The sequence below is a fragment of the Oncorhynchus mykiss genome, chromosome 14 (genome assembly GCF_013265735.2).
Source record: "Oncorhynchus mykiss isolate Arlee chromosome 14, USDA_OmykA_1.1, whole genome shotgun sequence".
Taxonomy (NCBI): Eukaryota; Metazoa; Chordata; class Actinopteri; order Salmoniformes; family Salmonidae; genus Oncorhynchus; species Oncorhynchus mykiss.
Window position 1 is genome coordinate 41,678,904 of NC_048578.1, and position 16,124 is coordinate 41,695,027.

Here is a 16,124-nt window from a genome sequence, read left to right on the forward strand (position 1 = left end):
CGTTCAGTCTTTTTGTTCTGTATCTATGGACGAGACCCAGTCGTTCAGTCTTTTTGTTCTGTATCTATGGACGAGACCCAGTCGTTCATTCTTTTTGTTCTGTATCTATGGACCCGACCCAGTCGTTCAGTCTTTTTGTTCTGTATCTATGGACGAGACCCAGTCGTTCAGTCTTGTTGTTCTGTATCTATGGACGAGACCCAGTCGTTCCGTCTTTTTGTTCTGTATCTATGGACGAGACCCAGTCGTTCAGTCTTGTTGTTCTGTATCTATGGACGAGACCCAGTCGTTCAGTCTTGTGGTTCTGTATCTATGGACGAGACCCAGTCGTTCAGTCTTGTGGTTCTGTATCTATGGACGAGACCCAGTCGTTCAGTCTTGTTGTTCTGTATCTATGGACGAGACCCAGTCGTTCAGTCTTGTGGTTCTGTATCTATGGACGAGACCCAGTCGTTCAGTCTTGTTGTTCTGTATCTATGGACGAGACCCAGTCGTTCAGTCTTGTGGTTCTGTATCTATGGACGAGACTCAGTCGTTCAGTCTTGTTGTTCTGTATCTATGGACGAGACCCAGTCGTTCAGTCTTTTTGTTCTGTATCTATAGACGAGACCCAGTCGTTCAGTCTTGTTGTTCAGTATCTATGGACGAGACCCAGTCATTCAGTCTTGTGGTTCTGTATCTATGGACCCGACCCAGTCGTTCAGTCTTGTGGTTCTGTATCTGTGGACGAGACCCAGTCGTTCAGTCTTGTTGTTCAGTATCTATGGACGAGACCCAGTCATTCAGTCTTGTGGTTCTGTATCTATGGACCCGACCCAGTCGTTCAGTCTTGTGGTTCTGTATCTATGGACGAGACCCAGTCGTTCAGTCTTGTTGTTCTGTATCTATGGACGAGACCCAGTCGTTCAGTCTTGTTGTTCTGTATCTATGGACGAGACCCAGTCGTTCAGTCTTGTTGTTCTGTATCTATGGACGAGACCCAGTCGTTCAGTCTTGTTGTTCTGTATCTATGGACGCGGCCCAGTCGTTCAGTCTTGTTGTTCTGTGTCAATGGACAGTCGTTTGTTCTAGATGTTCCATTGCCATACTGACTGGCAGCGTTCTTATCCCTTGCCTGCTAGCTAGCCAACTACGGCTAATTTACAGCCACGTCAAACAGACAGAATAACAACAAAGTAGCTGCATTTGCATAAGCTGATTTCTAGTGGCATTTTATTTGTATACATCCATAACAATGAGATAGTGAGGCGTCAGGACACTGTTGTTCAGAGGAGCTAGCCAACAACACAGCCAACAACACAGCCAACAACACAGCCACCAACACAGCCACCAACACAGCCAACAACACAGCCAACACAATCACTACAAACTGAAGCTGGAAAGACTGAAAACTAGCTGCACTTCATTTCACTTGATCTTTTTTTCAATTGACATTTCTTCATATACATCCATAAAAATGATGCCAACTCATGATTTCCACTGGTTGAGAAATGCTGCCTGACTGTCTGTCTCATCCCGACTCCTGACACATTCATTACTAGGGGACAGATGGAGATCCAATTTGAATATTGAAACAATGTTGCAAATGTCAGAGAGACAAGTTTTATACAAATGTCCGCTGTTGAAAACTAAATTTTAGTCTTAAAGAAATGTGAGATAATGTCTCACATTATCTCACATAATTGATTGATTGTACTACTTAGTGATGTGCTGATGTGATGTGCTGATCCCCCCCAGCCGGACGCTCCAAAAAGAACGTAGTGTGATTGGTCAGGAAGTCCCAGGAAGGAGGTGTGATTGGTCAGGAAGTCCCAGGAACGTAGTGTGATTGGTCAAGAAGTCCCAGGAACGTAGTGTGATTGGTCAGGAAGTCCCAGGAACGTAGTGTGATTGGTCAGGAAGTCCCAGGAACGTAGTGTGATTGGTCATGGAGCACCAGGAAGTGGTGCCGTATTGGCCAGGGGGAAATCCCCCAGCCTGACACTGTCACACCCTGACCTTAATATTCTTTGTTATTTTGGTTAGGTCAGGGTGTGACATGGGTGATGTATGTGTTTTTGTCTTGTCTAGGGGTTTTGTATGTTTATGGGGGGTGTTTTCCTAACTAGGTGGTTTTGTACGTCTATTGTAGCCTACATTGTTTCTCAATTAGAGGCAGCTGTTTATCGTTGTCTCTGATTGGGAACCATATTTAGGCAGCCATATTCTGTGGGTATTTTGTGGGTTCCTGTTCCTGTGTACAGTGTTTAGTGTTCACGTTACGGGACTGTTGTCGTCTTCATTCCTTTTTTTGTCGGTTTGTTGTTTTGTTCGGTGTTTAAGTATCCTGTTAAATATGGATTATCACCCTGCATCTTGGTCCTCCTCTCTTTCACCCGAAGACAGTCGTTACAGACACGTCCCAGGAACGTAGTGATCAGGAAGTCCCAGGAAGGAGGTGTGATTGGTCAGGGAGCCCCAGGAAGTTGTGCCGTATTGGTCATGGTCAGGGGGAATCCCCCAGCCTGACGCTCCCCAGGAACGTAGTATGATTGGTCAGGAAGTCCCAGGAAGGAGGTGTGATTGGTCAGGGAGCCCCAGGAAGTTGTGCCGTATTGGTCATGGTCAGGGGGAATCCCCCAGCCTGACGCTCCCCAGAAACGTAGTATGATTGGTCAGGAAGTCCCAGGAAGGAGGTGTGATTGGTCAGGGAGCCCCAGGAAGTTGTGCCGTATTGGTCATGGTCAGGGGGAATCCCCCAGCCTGACGCTCCCCAGGAACGTAGTATGATTGGTCATGCTGATCAGCGTGTCATCATAGACCATCCTGATGGAGATCCTTTGTCCCGCCCTCAGCAGGCTGACCCCCGCCGTGTAGCACGTGTTGAACTTCCTCTGTCCCGTCTCCATGCTGCAGGTACAACGCAGGAAGGGGGTGGAGTCTACCATCACCTCGTAGCTGGCAATGTCCGTGAAGTTGAGATAGTACACCTGGTGAACAGATGGAGGAGAAGGAGAGAGAGAAGATGAATATACCTGGCAGAGGTAGGGGTAGAGGAGGAAGAGGAGAGAGGGTCAGGTAGAGGAGGAAGAGGAGAGAGGGTCAGGTAGAGGAGGAAGAGGAGAGCGGGTCAGGTAGAGGAGGAAGAGGAGAGAGGGTCAGGTAGAGGAGGATGAGGAGAGAGGGTCAGGTAGAGGAGGAAGACGAGAGAGGGTCAGGTAGAGGAGGAAGAGGAGAGAGGGTCAGGTAGAGGAGGATGAGGAGAGAGGGTCAGGTAGAGGAGGATGAGGAGAGAGGGTCAGGTAGAGGAGGATGAGGAGAGAGGGTCAGGTAGAGGAGGAAGACGAGAGAGGGTCAGGTAGAGGAGGAAGAGGAGAGAGGGTCAGGTAGAGGAGGAAGACGAGAGAGGGTCAGGTAGAGGAGGAAGAGGAGAGAGGGTCAGGTAGAGGAGGACGAGGGTCAGAGTAAGTGGATAGTACACCTGGGGGGGGGTATCATCATCACACACTACATATACAAAACCTTCCTAATATTACAGTGCCTTGCGAAAGTATTCGGCCCCCTTGAACTTTGCGACCTTTTGCCACATTTCAGGCTTCAAACATAAAGATATAAAACTGTATTTTTTTGTGAAGAATCAACAACAAGTGGGACACAATCATGAAGTGGAACGACATTTATTGGATATTTCAAACTTTTTTAACAAATCAAAAACTGAAAAATTGGGAGTGCAAAATTATTCAGCCCCCTTAAGTTAATACTTTGTAGTGCCACCTTTTGCTGCGATTACAGCTGTAAGTCGCTTGGGGTATGTCTCTATCAGTTTTGCACATCGAGAGACTGAAATTTTTTCCCATTCCTCCTTGCAAAACAGCTCGAGCTCAGTGAGGTTGGATGGAGAGCATTTGAGAACAGCAGTTTTCAGTTCTTTCCACAGATTCTCGATTGGATTCAGGTCTGGACTTTGACTTGGCCATTCTAACACCTGGATATGTTTATTTTTGAATCATTCCATTGTAGATTTTGCTTTATGTTTTGGATCATTGTCTTGTTGGAAGACAAATCTCCGTCCCAGTCTCAGGTCTTTTGCAGACTCCATCAGGTTTTCTTCCAGAATGGTCCTGTATTTGGCTCCATCCATCTTCCCATCAATTTTAACCATCTTCCCTGTCCCTGCTGAAGAAAAGCAGGCCCAAACCATGATGCTGCCACCACCATGTTTGACAGTGGGGATGGTGTGTTCAGCTGTGTTGCTTTTACGCCAAACATAACGTTTTGCATTGTTGCCAAAAAGTTCAATTTTGGTTTAATCTGACCAGAGCACCTTCTTCCACATGTTTGGTGTGTCTCCCAGGTGGCTTGTGGCAAACTTTAAACGACACTTTTTATGGATATCTTTAAGAAATGGCTTTCTTTTTGCCACTCTTCCATAAAGGCCAGATTTGTGCAATATACGACTGATTGTTGTCCTATGGACAGAGTCTCCCACCTCAGCTGTAGATCTCTGCAGTTCATCCAGAGTGATCATTGGCCTCTTGGCTGCATCTCTGATCAGTCTTCTCCTTGTATGAGCTGAAAGTTTAGAGGGACGGCCAGGTCTTGGTAGATTTGCAGTGGTCTGATACTCCTTCAATTTCAATATTATCGCTTGCACAATGCTCCTTGGGATGTTTAAAGCTTGGGAAATCTTTTTGTATCCAAATCCGGCTTTAAACTTCTTCACAACAGTATCTCGGACCTGCCTGGTGTGTTCCTTGTTCTTCATGATGCTCTCTGCGCTTTTAACGGACCTCTGAGACTATCACAGTGCAGGTGCATTTATACGGAGACTTGATTACACACAGGTGGAATGTATTTATCATCATTAGTCATTTAGGTCAACATTGGATCATTCAGAGATCCTCACTGAACTTCTGGAGAGAGTTTGCTGCACTGAAAGTAAAGGGGCTGAATAATTTTTCAGTTTTTGATTTGTTAAAAAGGTTTGAAATATCCAATAAATGTCGTTCCACTTCATGATTATGTCCCACTTGTTGTTGATTCTTCACAAAAAAATACAGTTTTATATCTTTATGTTTGAAGCCTGAAATGTGGCAAAAGGTTGCAAAGTTCAAGGGGGCCGAATACTTTCGCAAGGCACTGTAATATTGTGTTTAACTCCCTTTTGCCCACAGAACAGCATCAATTCATCAGGCATGGACTCTACAAGGTATACAGGAATGCTGGCCCATGTTGACTCCAAGGCTTCCCACAGTTGTGTTAAGTTGGCTGGATGTCCTTTGGGGTGGTGGACACATGGAAAACTGTTGAGTGTGAAAAACCCAGCAGCGTTGCAGTTCTTGACACTCAAACCGGTGCACCTGGCACCTACTACCATACCCTGTTCAAAGGCACTTTCATCTTGCTCATTCACCCTCTGAATAGAACACGTACACAATCTATGTCTGAAATGTCTCAAGGCTTTAACATCCTTCTTTAACGTGTCTCCTCCCCCTTCATCTACACTGATTGAAGTGGATTTAACAAGTGACATCAATAAGGGATCATAGCTTTCACCTGGTCAGTTTATGTCATGGAAAGAGAAGGTGTTCTTAATATTTTGTAAACTCAGTGTACGCACCACACACACACACACTACAGCTCAGTCTATTGCCTTGTACCACTGCACATTGAATCGGTACTCCCTCTGTACAGTGCATTCGGAAAGTATTCAGACCCCTTGACTTTCTACAACTTTTTGTTACGTTAAATCCTTATTCCAAAATGGATTAAAAAATAAAATAATCCTCATCAGTCTACACACAAATACCCCATAATGACATCACAATACCCCATAATGACATCACAATACCCCATAATGACATCCCAATACCCCATAATGACATCCCAATTCCCCATAATGACATCCCATTACCCCATAATGACATCACAATACCCCATAATGACATCACAATACCCCATAATGACATCACAATACCCCATAATGACAAAGTGAAACATTTAAAAAACAAACATTTTTAAACATTTACTACAAATACAAAACAGAATGACCTTATTTACATAAGTACTCAGACCCTTATGAGACTCGAAATTCAGCTCAGGTGCATCCTGTTTCCATTGATCATCCTTGAGATGTTTCTACAACTTGATTGGAGTCCACCTGCGGTCAATTCAACTGATTGGACATGATATGGAAAGGCAACACACCTGTCTATATAAGGTCCCACAGTTGACAGTGCATGTCAGAGCAAAACCCAAACCATGAGGTCAAAGGAATTGTCCGTATGGCTCCGAGACAGGATTGTGTTGAGGAACAGATCTGGGGAAGGGCACCAAAACGTTTCTGCAGCATTGAAGGTCCCCAGTTTGGCCTCCATTCCTAAATAGAAGAAGTTTGGTAACACCAAGACTCTTCCTAGAGCTGGACGTCCGTTCAAACTGAGCAATCAGGGGAGAAGGGCCTTGGTCAGGGAGGTGACCAAGAATCCAATGGTCAGTCTGACAGAGCTCCAGAGTTCCTCTGTGGACATGGGAGAACCTTCCAGAAGGACAACCATCTCTGCAGCACGCCACCAATCAGGCCTTTATGGTAGAGTGGCCAGACAGAAGCCACTCCTCAGACAAAGGCACATGACAGCCCGCTTGGAATTTGCCAAAAGGCACCTGAAGACTCTCAGACCAACAGAAACATGACTCTCTGGTCTGATGAAACCAAGATTGAACTCTTTGACCTGAATGCCAAGCGTCACGTCTGGAGGAAACCTGGCACCATCCCTACGGTGAAGCATGGTGGTGGCAGAATCATGCTGTGGGGATGTTTTTCAGCGGCAGGGACTGCGAGACTAATCAGGATCGAGGCAAAGATGAACAGAGCAAATATACAGAGAGAGTCTCCAGAGCACTCAGGACCTCAGACTGGAGCGAAGGTTCACCTTCCAACAGGACAATGACCCGAAGAACACAGCCAAGACAATGCAGGAGTGGCATTGGGACAAGTCTCTGAATGTCCTTGAGTGGCCCAGCCGGAGCCCGGACTTGAACCCGATCGAATATCTCTGGAGAGACCTGAAAATAGCTGTGCAGCAACACTCCCCATCCAACCTGACAGAGCTTGAGAGGATCTACAGAGAAGAATGGGAGAAACTGCCCAAATACAGGTGTGCCAAGCTTTTAGCGTCACAACCAACAAGACTGGAGGCTGTAATCGCTGCTGAAGGTGCTTCAACAAAGTGCTGAGTAAAGGGTCCCGAATGCCAAGCGTTTTTTTTTTTAAGTTAAAATTTCTAAACATTTGTTTTTGCTTTGTCATATGGGGTATTGTGATGTCATTATGGAGTATTGTGATGTCAGTATTGTGTGTAAGTGGATGAGGGAAAAAACGATTTAATACATTTTAGAATAAGACAGTAACGTAACAAAATGTATATAGCCATGTTATTTTCTACTTCCTGTATATAGATAGCCATGTTGTTTTCTCCTCCCTGTATATAGCCATGTTATTTTCTACTTCCTGTATATAGCCATGTTATTTTCTACTCCCTGTATATAGCCATGTTATTTCTACTTCCTGTACATAGCCATGTTATTTTCTACTCCCTGTATATAGCCATGTTATTTTCTACTCCCTGTTTATAGCCATGTTATTTTCTACTTCCTGTATATAGCCATGTTATTTTCTACTCCCTGTTTATAGCCATGTTATTTTCTACTTCCTGTATATAGTCGTGTTATGATTTACTTCCTGTATATAGCCATGTTATTTTCTACTTCCTGTATACAGCCATGTTATTTTCTACTTCCTGTATATAGCCATGTTATTTTCTACTTCCTGTATATAGCCATGTTATTTAATACTTCCTGTATATAGCCATGTTATTTTCTACTTCCTGTATATAGCCATGTTATTTTCTACTTCCTGTATATAGTCGTGTTATTTTCTACATCCCTGTATATAGCCATGTTATTTTCTACTTCCTGTATATAGTCGTGTTATTTTCTACTCTCTGTATATAGCCATGTTATTTTCTACTTCCTGTTTATAGCCATGTTGTTTTCTACTTCCTGTATATAGCCATGTTATTTTCTACTTCCTGTATATAGCCATGTTATTTTCTACTTCCTGTATATAGCCATGTTATTTTCTACTTCCTGTATATAGCCATGTTATTTTCTACTTCCTGTTTATAGCCATGTTATTTTTTACTTCCTGTATATAGCCGTGTTATTTTCTACTTCCTGTATGTAGCCATGTTATTTTCTACTTCCTGTATATAGCCATGTTATTTTCTACTCCCTGTATATAGCCATGTTATTTTCTACTTCCTGTTTATAGCCATGTTATTTTTTACTTCCTGTATATAGCCATGTTATTTTCTACTTCCTGTTTATAGCCATGTTATTTTTTACTTCCTGTATATAGCCATGTTATATTTACTCGTTATTAGTTATTCCTTGTGTCACTATTTATCTTGAACTCTGCATTGTTGGAAAAGGACCCATAAGTAAGCATTTCACTGTTAGTCTACACCTGTTGTTTACCAATCATGTGACAAATGAAATTGTAGTATTAGTAGAGTTGTAGTATTACTATAGTACTGTTGTAGTATTACTATAGCATAGTTGTAGTATTACTATAGTAGTTGTAGTATTACTGTAGTATTTGTAGTATTACTATAGTAGTTGTAGTATTACTATAGTAGTTGTAGTATTACTGTAGTATTACTATAGTACTGTTGTGGTATTACTTTAGTACAGCTGTAGTAGTTGTGGTATTACTGTAGTATTTGTAGTATTACGGTTGTAGTATTACTATAGTACAGTTGTGGTACTATTGTTGTTCAGTTGTAGCATTACTATAGTATTACTGTAGTACATTTGTAGTATTACTATATATAAAATAGGTAGAGACTGTAGTAGTACTTAGTAATGTAGTATTATTGTAGTAGAGCTGTAGTATTACTATTGTACAGTTGTAGCATTACTGTAGTACATTTGTAGTATTACTATATATAAAATAGGTAGAGACTGTAGTAGTACTTAGTAATGTAGTATTATTGTAGTAGAGCTGTAGTATTACTGTAGGATTATTGTAGAATTGCAATATTATTGTAGTAGTCACTACTCACTTCTGACTATATATGAAGTAGGTAGAGACTGTAGTAGTATATAGTATTAGTAATGTAAATTCATAGTATTAATGTAGTAGTCACTACTCACTTCTATCTGACTATATATGAAGTAGGTTGAGACTGTAATAGTATATAGTATTAGTAATGTAAAGTCGTAGTATTAATGTAGTAGTCACTACTCACTTCTACCTGACTATATATGAAGTAGGTAGAGACTGTAGTAGTATATAGTATTAGTAATGTAAAGTCGTAGTATTATTGTAGTAGTCACTACTCACTTCTACCAAACTATATATGAAGTAGGTAGAGACTGTAGTAGTATATAGTATTAGTAATGTAAATCAATAGTATTATTGTAGTAGTCACTACTCACTTCTACCTGACTATATATGAAGTAGGTAGAGACTGTAGTAGTATATAGTATTAGTAATGTAAATCAATAGTATTATTGTAGTAGTCACTACTCACTTCTACCTGACTATATATGAAGTAGATGCCGTCCAGTAGAACCTCCAGTTGTCCGGAGCGAGAGTGCATCTTGAAGACACGGTGGTGGATCGACACCATCTTCCAGTTCCTCAAGACACCTTCAGACAGGTCTAGACAAAGATATCAATCAATCAATCAATCATCGTGGGGGAAAGGCAGTCAAAACAACCAGAGTAAACACCCAGAGCACCTCTGAACAGGAGTAAATGTACACCTACAGTATTGAACGTAGATAATACCACGCAAAAGGTTTTATCTACAATGGACACTTACCTTCCTTAACCTGAATGGTGGTTTCCTGTCCTTGTAGATGCACCACAGCAGGCTGCAACACACATCACATACAGTACATCTAGTCAGTCTTTAGGAGCTCATCCTACCCTCACCCTTTCATACAGTTTAGTAGAACAAGGGGAGCTTGTTGATACACCACAGCAGGCTGCAACACACATCACATACATCTAGTCAGTCTTTAGGAGTGATGGTGTAGGTCTTTAGGAGCACAGCATTACTCCCAACCTTCATCGTTGTTCGGTACAATAATAAGTCATGTAATAATGTGCTGTAAAAATGTTTGTTCAAAGATGAGATACTCTACCTGGAAGTCTCTTGTTTTGGTTTTATCGACGAATCCTGTAACAGATAGAATCAGACCCTGGATGAGTTCCTAACTCTGAACTTTGTCCCAAATGGCACCCTATTCCCTTACATTTGAACAGGGCCCAACAAAAGTAATGCACTACATAGGGTTCCATTTGGGACCCCTGACCCCAACTTCAGGCAGGAGAACAGAGTGATCTAAACTAGGGCTGTGGCGGCCATGTTGTCAGCAGGGGAAGATCAATCAAATAACTGGTCGGTCTCACGGTAATGTACCGTTAATGACCATAAACACATTCAGCATCTCCTGGCTTCCACACAGACTACAAGACACCGATGCAGACATTTGGAGCATCTACTTTGTTTTTTTAGAAAAGTCCAATAAATCCATGTAATATAGTCTACACCATCACAATAAATCCATGTAATATAGTCTACACCATCACAATAAATCCATGTAATATAGTCTACCTACACCGTCACAATAAATCCATGTAATATAGTCTACACCATCACAATAAATCCATGTAATATAGTCTACACCATCACAATAAATCCATGTAATATAGTCTACCTACACCATCACAATAAATCCATGTAATATAGTCTACACCATCACAATAACTCCATGTAATATAGTCTACCTACACCATCACAATAAATCCATGTAATATAGTCTACCTACACCATCACAATAAATCCATGTAATATAGTCTACACCATCACAATAAAACCATGTAATATAGTCTACCTACACCATCACAATAACTCCATGTAATATAGTCTACCTACACCATCACAATAAATCCATGTAATATAGTCTACACCATCACAATAAATCCATGTAATATAGCCTACCTACACCATCACAATAAATCCATGTAATATAGTCTACACCATCACAATAAATCCATGTAATATAGTCTACACCATCACAATAAATCCATGTAATATAGTCTACACCATCACAATAAATCCATGTAATATAGCCTACACCATCACAATAAATCCATGTAATATAGTCTACACCATCACAATAAATCCATGTAATATAGTCTACACCATCACAATAAATCCATGTAATATAGTCTACCTACACCATCACAATAAATCCATGTAAATAGTCTACACCATCACAATAAATCCATGTAATATAGTCTACACCATCACAATAAATCCATGTAATATAGCCTACACCATCACAATAAATCCATGTAATATAGCCTACACCATCACAATAAATCCATGTAATATAGTCTACACCGTCACAATAAATCCATGTAATATAGTCTACACCATCACAATAAATCCATGTAATATAGTCTACACCATCACAATAAATCCATTAATATAGTCTACACCATCACAATAAATCCATGTAATATAGCCTACACCATCACAATAAATCCATGTAATATAGTCTACACCGTCACAATAAATCCATGTAATATAGTCTACACCATCACAATAAATCCATGTAATATAGTCTACACCATCACAATAAATCCATGTAATATAGTCTACACCATCACAATACATCCATGTAATATAGTCTACACCATCACAATAAATCCATGTAATATAGTCTACACCATCACAATAAATCCATGTAATATAGTCTACACCGTCACAATAAATCCATGTAATATAGTCTACACCATCACAATAAATCCATGTAATATAGTCTACACCATCACAATAAATCCATTAATATAGTCTACACCATCACAATAAATCCATGTAATATAGTCTACACCATCACAATAAATCCATGTAATATAGTCTACACCATCACAATAAATCCATGTAATATAGTCTACACCATCACAATACATCCATGTAATATAGTCTACACCATCACAATAAATCCATGTAATATAGTCTACACCATCACAATAAATCCATGTAATATAGTCTACACCATCACAATAAATCCATGTAATATAGCCTACACCATCACAATAAATCCATGTAATATAGCCTACACCATCACAATAAATCCATGTAATATAGTCTACACCGTCACAATAAATCCATGTAATATAGTCTACACCATCACAATAAATCCATGTAATATAGTCTACCTACACCATCACAATAAATCCATGTAATATAGTCTACACCATCACAATAAATCCATGTAATATAGTCTACACCATCACAATACATCCATGTAATATAGTCTACACCATCACAATAAATCCATGTAATATAGTCTACACCATCACAATAAATCCATGTAATATAGTCTACACCATCACAATACATCCATGTAATATAGTCTACACCATCACAATAAATCCATGTAATATAGTCTACACCATCACAATAAATCCATGTAATATAGTCTACACCATCACAATAAATCCATGTAATATAGCCTACACCATCACAATAAATCCATGTAATATAGCCTACACCATCACAATAAATCCATGTAATATAGTCTACCTACAACATCACAATAAATCCATGTAATATAGTCTACACCATCACAATACATCCATGTAATATAGTCTGTCTACACCATCACAATAAATCCATGTAATATAGTCTACACCATCACAATAAATCCATGTAATATAGTCTACACCATCACAATACATCCATGTAATATAGTCTACCTACACCTTCACAATAAATCCATGTAATATAGTCTACACCATCACAATAAATCCATGTAATATAGTCTACACCGTCACAATAAATCCATGTAATATAGCCTACACCATCACAATAAATCCATGTAATATAGTCTACACCATCACAATAAATCCATGTAATATAGCCTACACCATCACAATAAATCCATGTAATATAGTCTACACCATCACAATACATCCATGTAATATAGTCAACCTACACCATCACAATAAATCCATGTAATATAGTCTACACCATCACAATAAATCCATGTAATATAGTCTACACCATCACAATACATCCATGTAATATAGTCTACCTACACCGTCACAATAAATCCATGTAATATAGCCTACACCATCACAATAAATCCATGTAATATAGTCTACACCATCACAATAAATCCATGTAATATAGTCTACACCATCACAATAAATCCATGTAATATAGTCTACACCATCACAATAAATCCATGTAATATAGCCTACACCATCACAATAAATCCATGTAATATAGCCTACACCATCACAATAAATCCATGTAATATAGTCTACACCATCACAATAAATCCATGTAATATAGTCTACCTACACCATCACAATAAATCCATGTAATATAGTCTACCTACACCATCACAATAAATCCATGTAATATAGTCTACCTACACCATCACAATAAATCCATGTAATATAGTCTACACCATCACAATAAATCCATGTAATATAGTCTACACCATCACAATAAATCCATGTAATATAGCCTACACCATCACAATAAATCCATGTAATATAGTCTACACCATCACAATAAATCCATGTAATATAGTCTACACCATCACAATAAATCCATGTAATATAGTCTACACCGTCACAATAAATCCATGTAATATAGTCTACCTACACCATCACAATTAATCCATGTAATATAGTCTACACCATCACAATAAATCCATGTAATATAGTCTACCTACACCGTCACAATAAATCCATGTAATATAGTCTACACCGTCACAATAAATCCATGTAATATAGTCTACCTACACCATCACAATTAATCCATGTAATATAGTCTACACCATCACAATAAATCCATGTAATATAGTCTACACCATCACAATAAATCCATGTAATATAGTCTACCTACACCATCACAATAAATCCATGTAATATAGTCTACCTACACCGTCACAATAAATCCATGTAATATAGTCTACACCATCACAATAAATCCATGTAATATAGTCTACACCATCACAATAAATCCATGTAATATAGTCTACACCTTCACAATAAATCCATGTAATATAGTCTACACCATCACAATAAATCCATGTAATATAGTCTACAACGTCACAATAAATCCATGTAATATAGTCTACACCATCACAATAAATCCATGTAATATAGCCTACACCATCACAATAAATCCATGTAATATAGTCTACACCATCACAATAAATCCATGTAATATAGTCTACACCATCACAATAAATCCATGTAATATAGTCTACACCATCACAATAAATCCATGTAATATAGCCTACACCATCACAATAAATCCATGTAATATAGTCTACACCATCACAATAAATCCATGTAATATAGTCTACACCGTCACAATAAATCCATGTAATATAGTCTACCTACACCATCACAATAAATCCATGTAATATAGTCTACACCATCACAATAAATCCATGTAATATAGCCTACACCATCACAATAAATCCATGTAATATAGTCTACACCATCACAATAAATCCATGTAATATAGTCTACACCGTCACAATAAATCCATGTAATATAGTCTACACCATCACAATAAATCCATGTAATATAGTCTACCTACACCATCACAATTAATCCATGTAATATAGTCTACACCATCACAATAAATCCATGTAATATAGTCTACCTTCACCATCACAATAAATCCATGTAATATAGTCTACACCATCACAATAAATCCATGTAATATAGCCTACACCATCACAATAAATCCATGTAATATAGTCTACACCATCACAATAAATCCATGTAATATAGCCTACACCATCACAGTAAATCCATGTAATATAGTCTACACCATCACAATAAATCCATGTAATATAGCCTACACCATCACAATAAATCCATGTAATATAGTCTACACCATCACAATAAATCCATGTAATATAGTCTACACCGTCACAATAAATCCATGTAATATAGTCTACACCATCACAATAAATCCATGTAATATAGTCTACCTACACCATCACAATTAATCCATGTAATATAGTCTACACCATCACAATAAATCCATGTAATATAGTCTACCTACACCATCACAATAAATCCATGTAATATAGTCTACCTACACCGTCACAATAAATCCATGTAATATAGTCTACACCGTCACAATAAATCCATGTAATATAGTCTACCTACACCATCACAATAAATCCATGTAATATAGTCTACACCATCACAATAAATCCATGTAATATAGTCTACCTACACCATCACAATAAATCCATGTAATATAGTCTACCTACACCGTCACAATAAATCCATGTAATATAGTCTACACCATCACAATAAATCCATGTAATATAGTCTACCTACACCATCACAATAAATCCATAATAATACACATTATCACCTAATGTTGTGTTAGATCTTTTAATCAACTTAAGTTCGTGTGAACATTACAAGTTTTGAACTTCTATTTGTTATTGATGGCCTGTAGGCCTCATTGAGTAAAAAAAAAACCAATGTATGGATTATTTTGACTATAACAAATACTCAGATAAAACATATTGTGCGATTTATCACAGACTACTTTGTGTCATAGTTTAATAACAAGGACTCTCCTCCTCACCAGTGTCATGATCAAAGATATGATCAAGAGCCTCACATACAGTATATCATTTGGTCATGGTGCTGCCACAGAATGAATTGTGATCAAGGCCTCAAATAAGCTTTATATACCAGAGCTGGAGAAAAGTTCTATATATTATTGAAACAATGTTGTGATTGTTTGTGAGAATGCCAAGAGGTGTGGTTACCGTGGGGGAAAGATTCTATTGGGGAAAGGTTCCCGTGGGGGGGTGTCATGGAAGCCAAGAAGGGGAGTGAGGTGTGTGTGTGTGTGTGTGTGTGTGTGTGTGTGTGTGTGTGTGTGTGTGTGTGTGTGTGCTCAAACATACATGGCATGGGGGGGTCTGGGAGTGGAAGTGTGTCCATCCGATGAATGGGCATATGCCTGAACTCAATTTTATACACTAATTGTAGTCTCACCCAT

General features: G+C 39.0%; 1 protein-coding gene across 2 annotated transcripts in view; it reads right to left on the minus strand.

The window, feature by feature from the left end:
• Positions 1-1,195: 1,195 nt before the first annotated feature.
• The window catches only part of LOC110524910 (ectodysplasin-A-like), a 29,795-nt gene continuing 14,866 nt past the window's right edge, over positions 1,196-16,124 (minus strand). The window contains exons 5-8 of one of the 2 annotated variants that reach the window (XM_036943573.1): positions 10,195-10,229; positions 9,870-9,921; positions 9,582-9,706; positions 1,196-2,969 (exon numbers count right to left, since the gene is read on the minus strand). In XM_036943573.1, the coding sequence (XP_036799468.1) occupies positions 2,724-2,969; positions 9,582-9,706; positions 9,870-9,921; positions 10,195-10,229 (458 nt within the window). In that variant the 3' untranslated portion in view covers positions 1,196-2,723. Of the gene's footprint in view, positions 2,970-9,575; positions 9,707-9,869; positions 9,922-10,194; positions 10,230-16,124 lie in introns of both variants that reach the window. The other variant, XM_036943572.1, reaches the window with a different exon arrangement.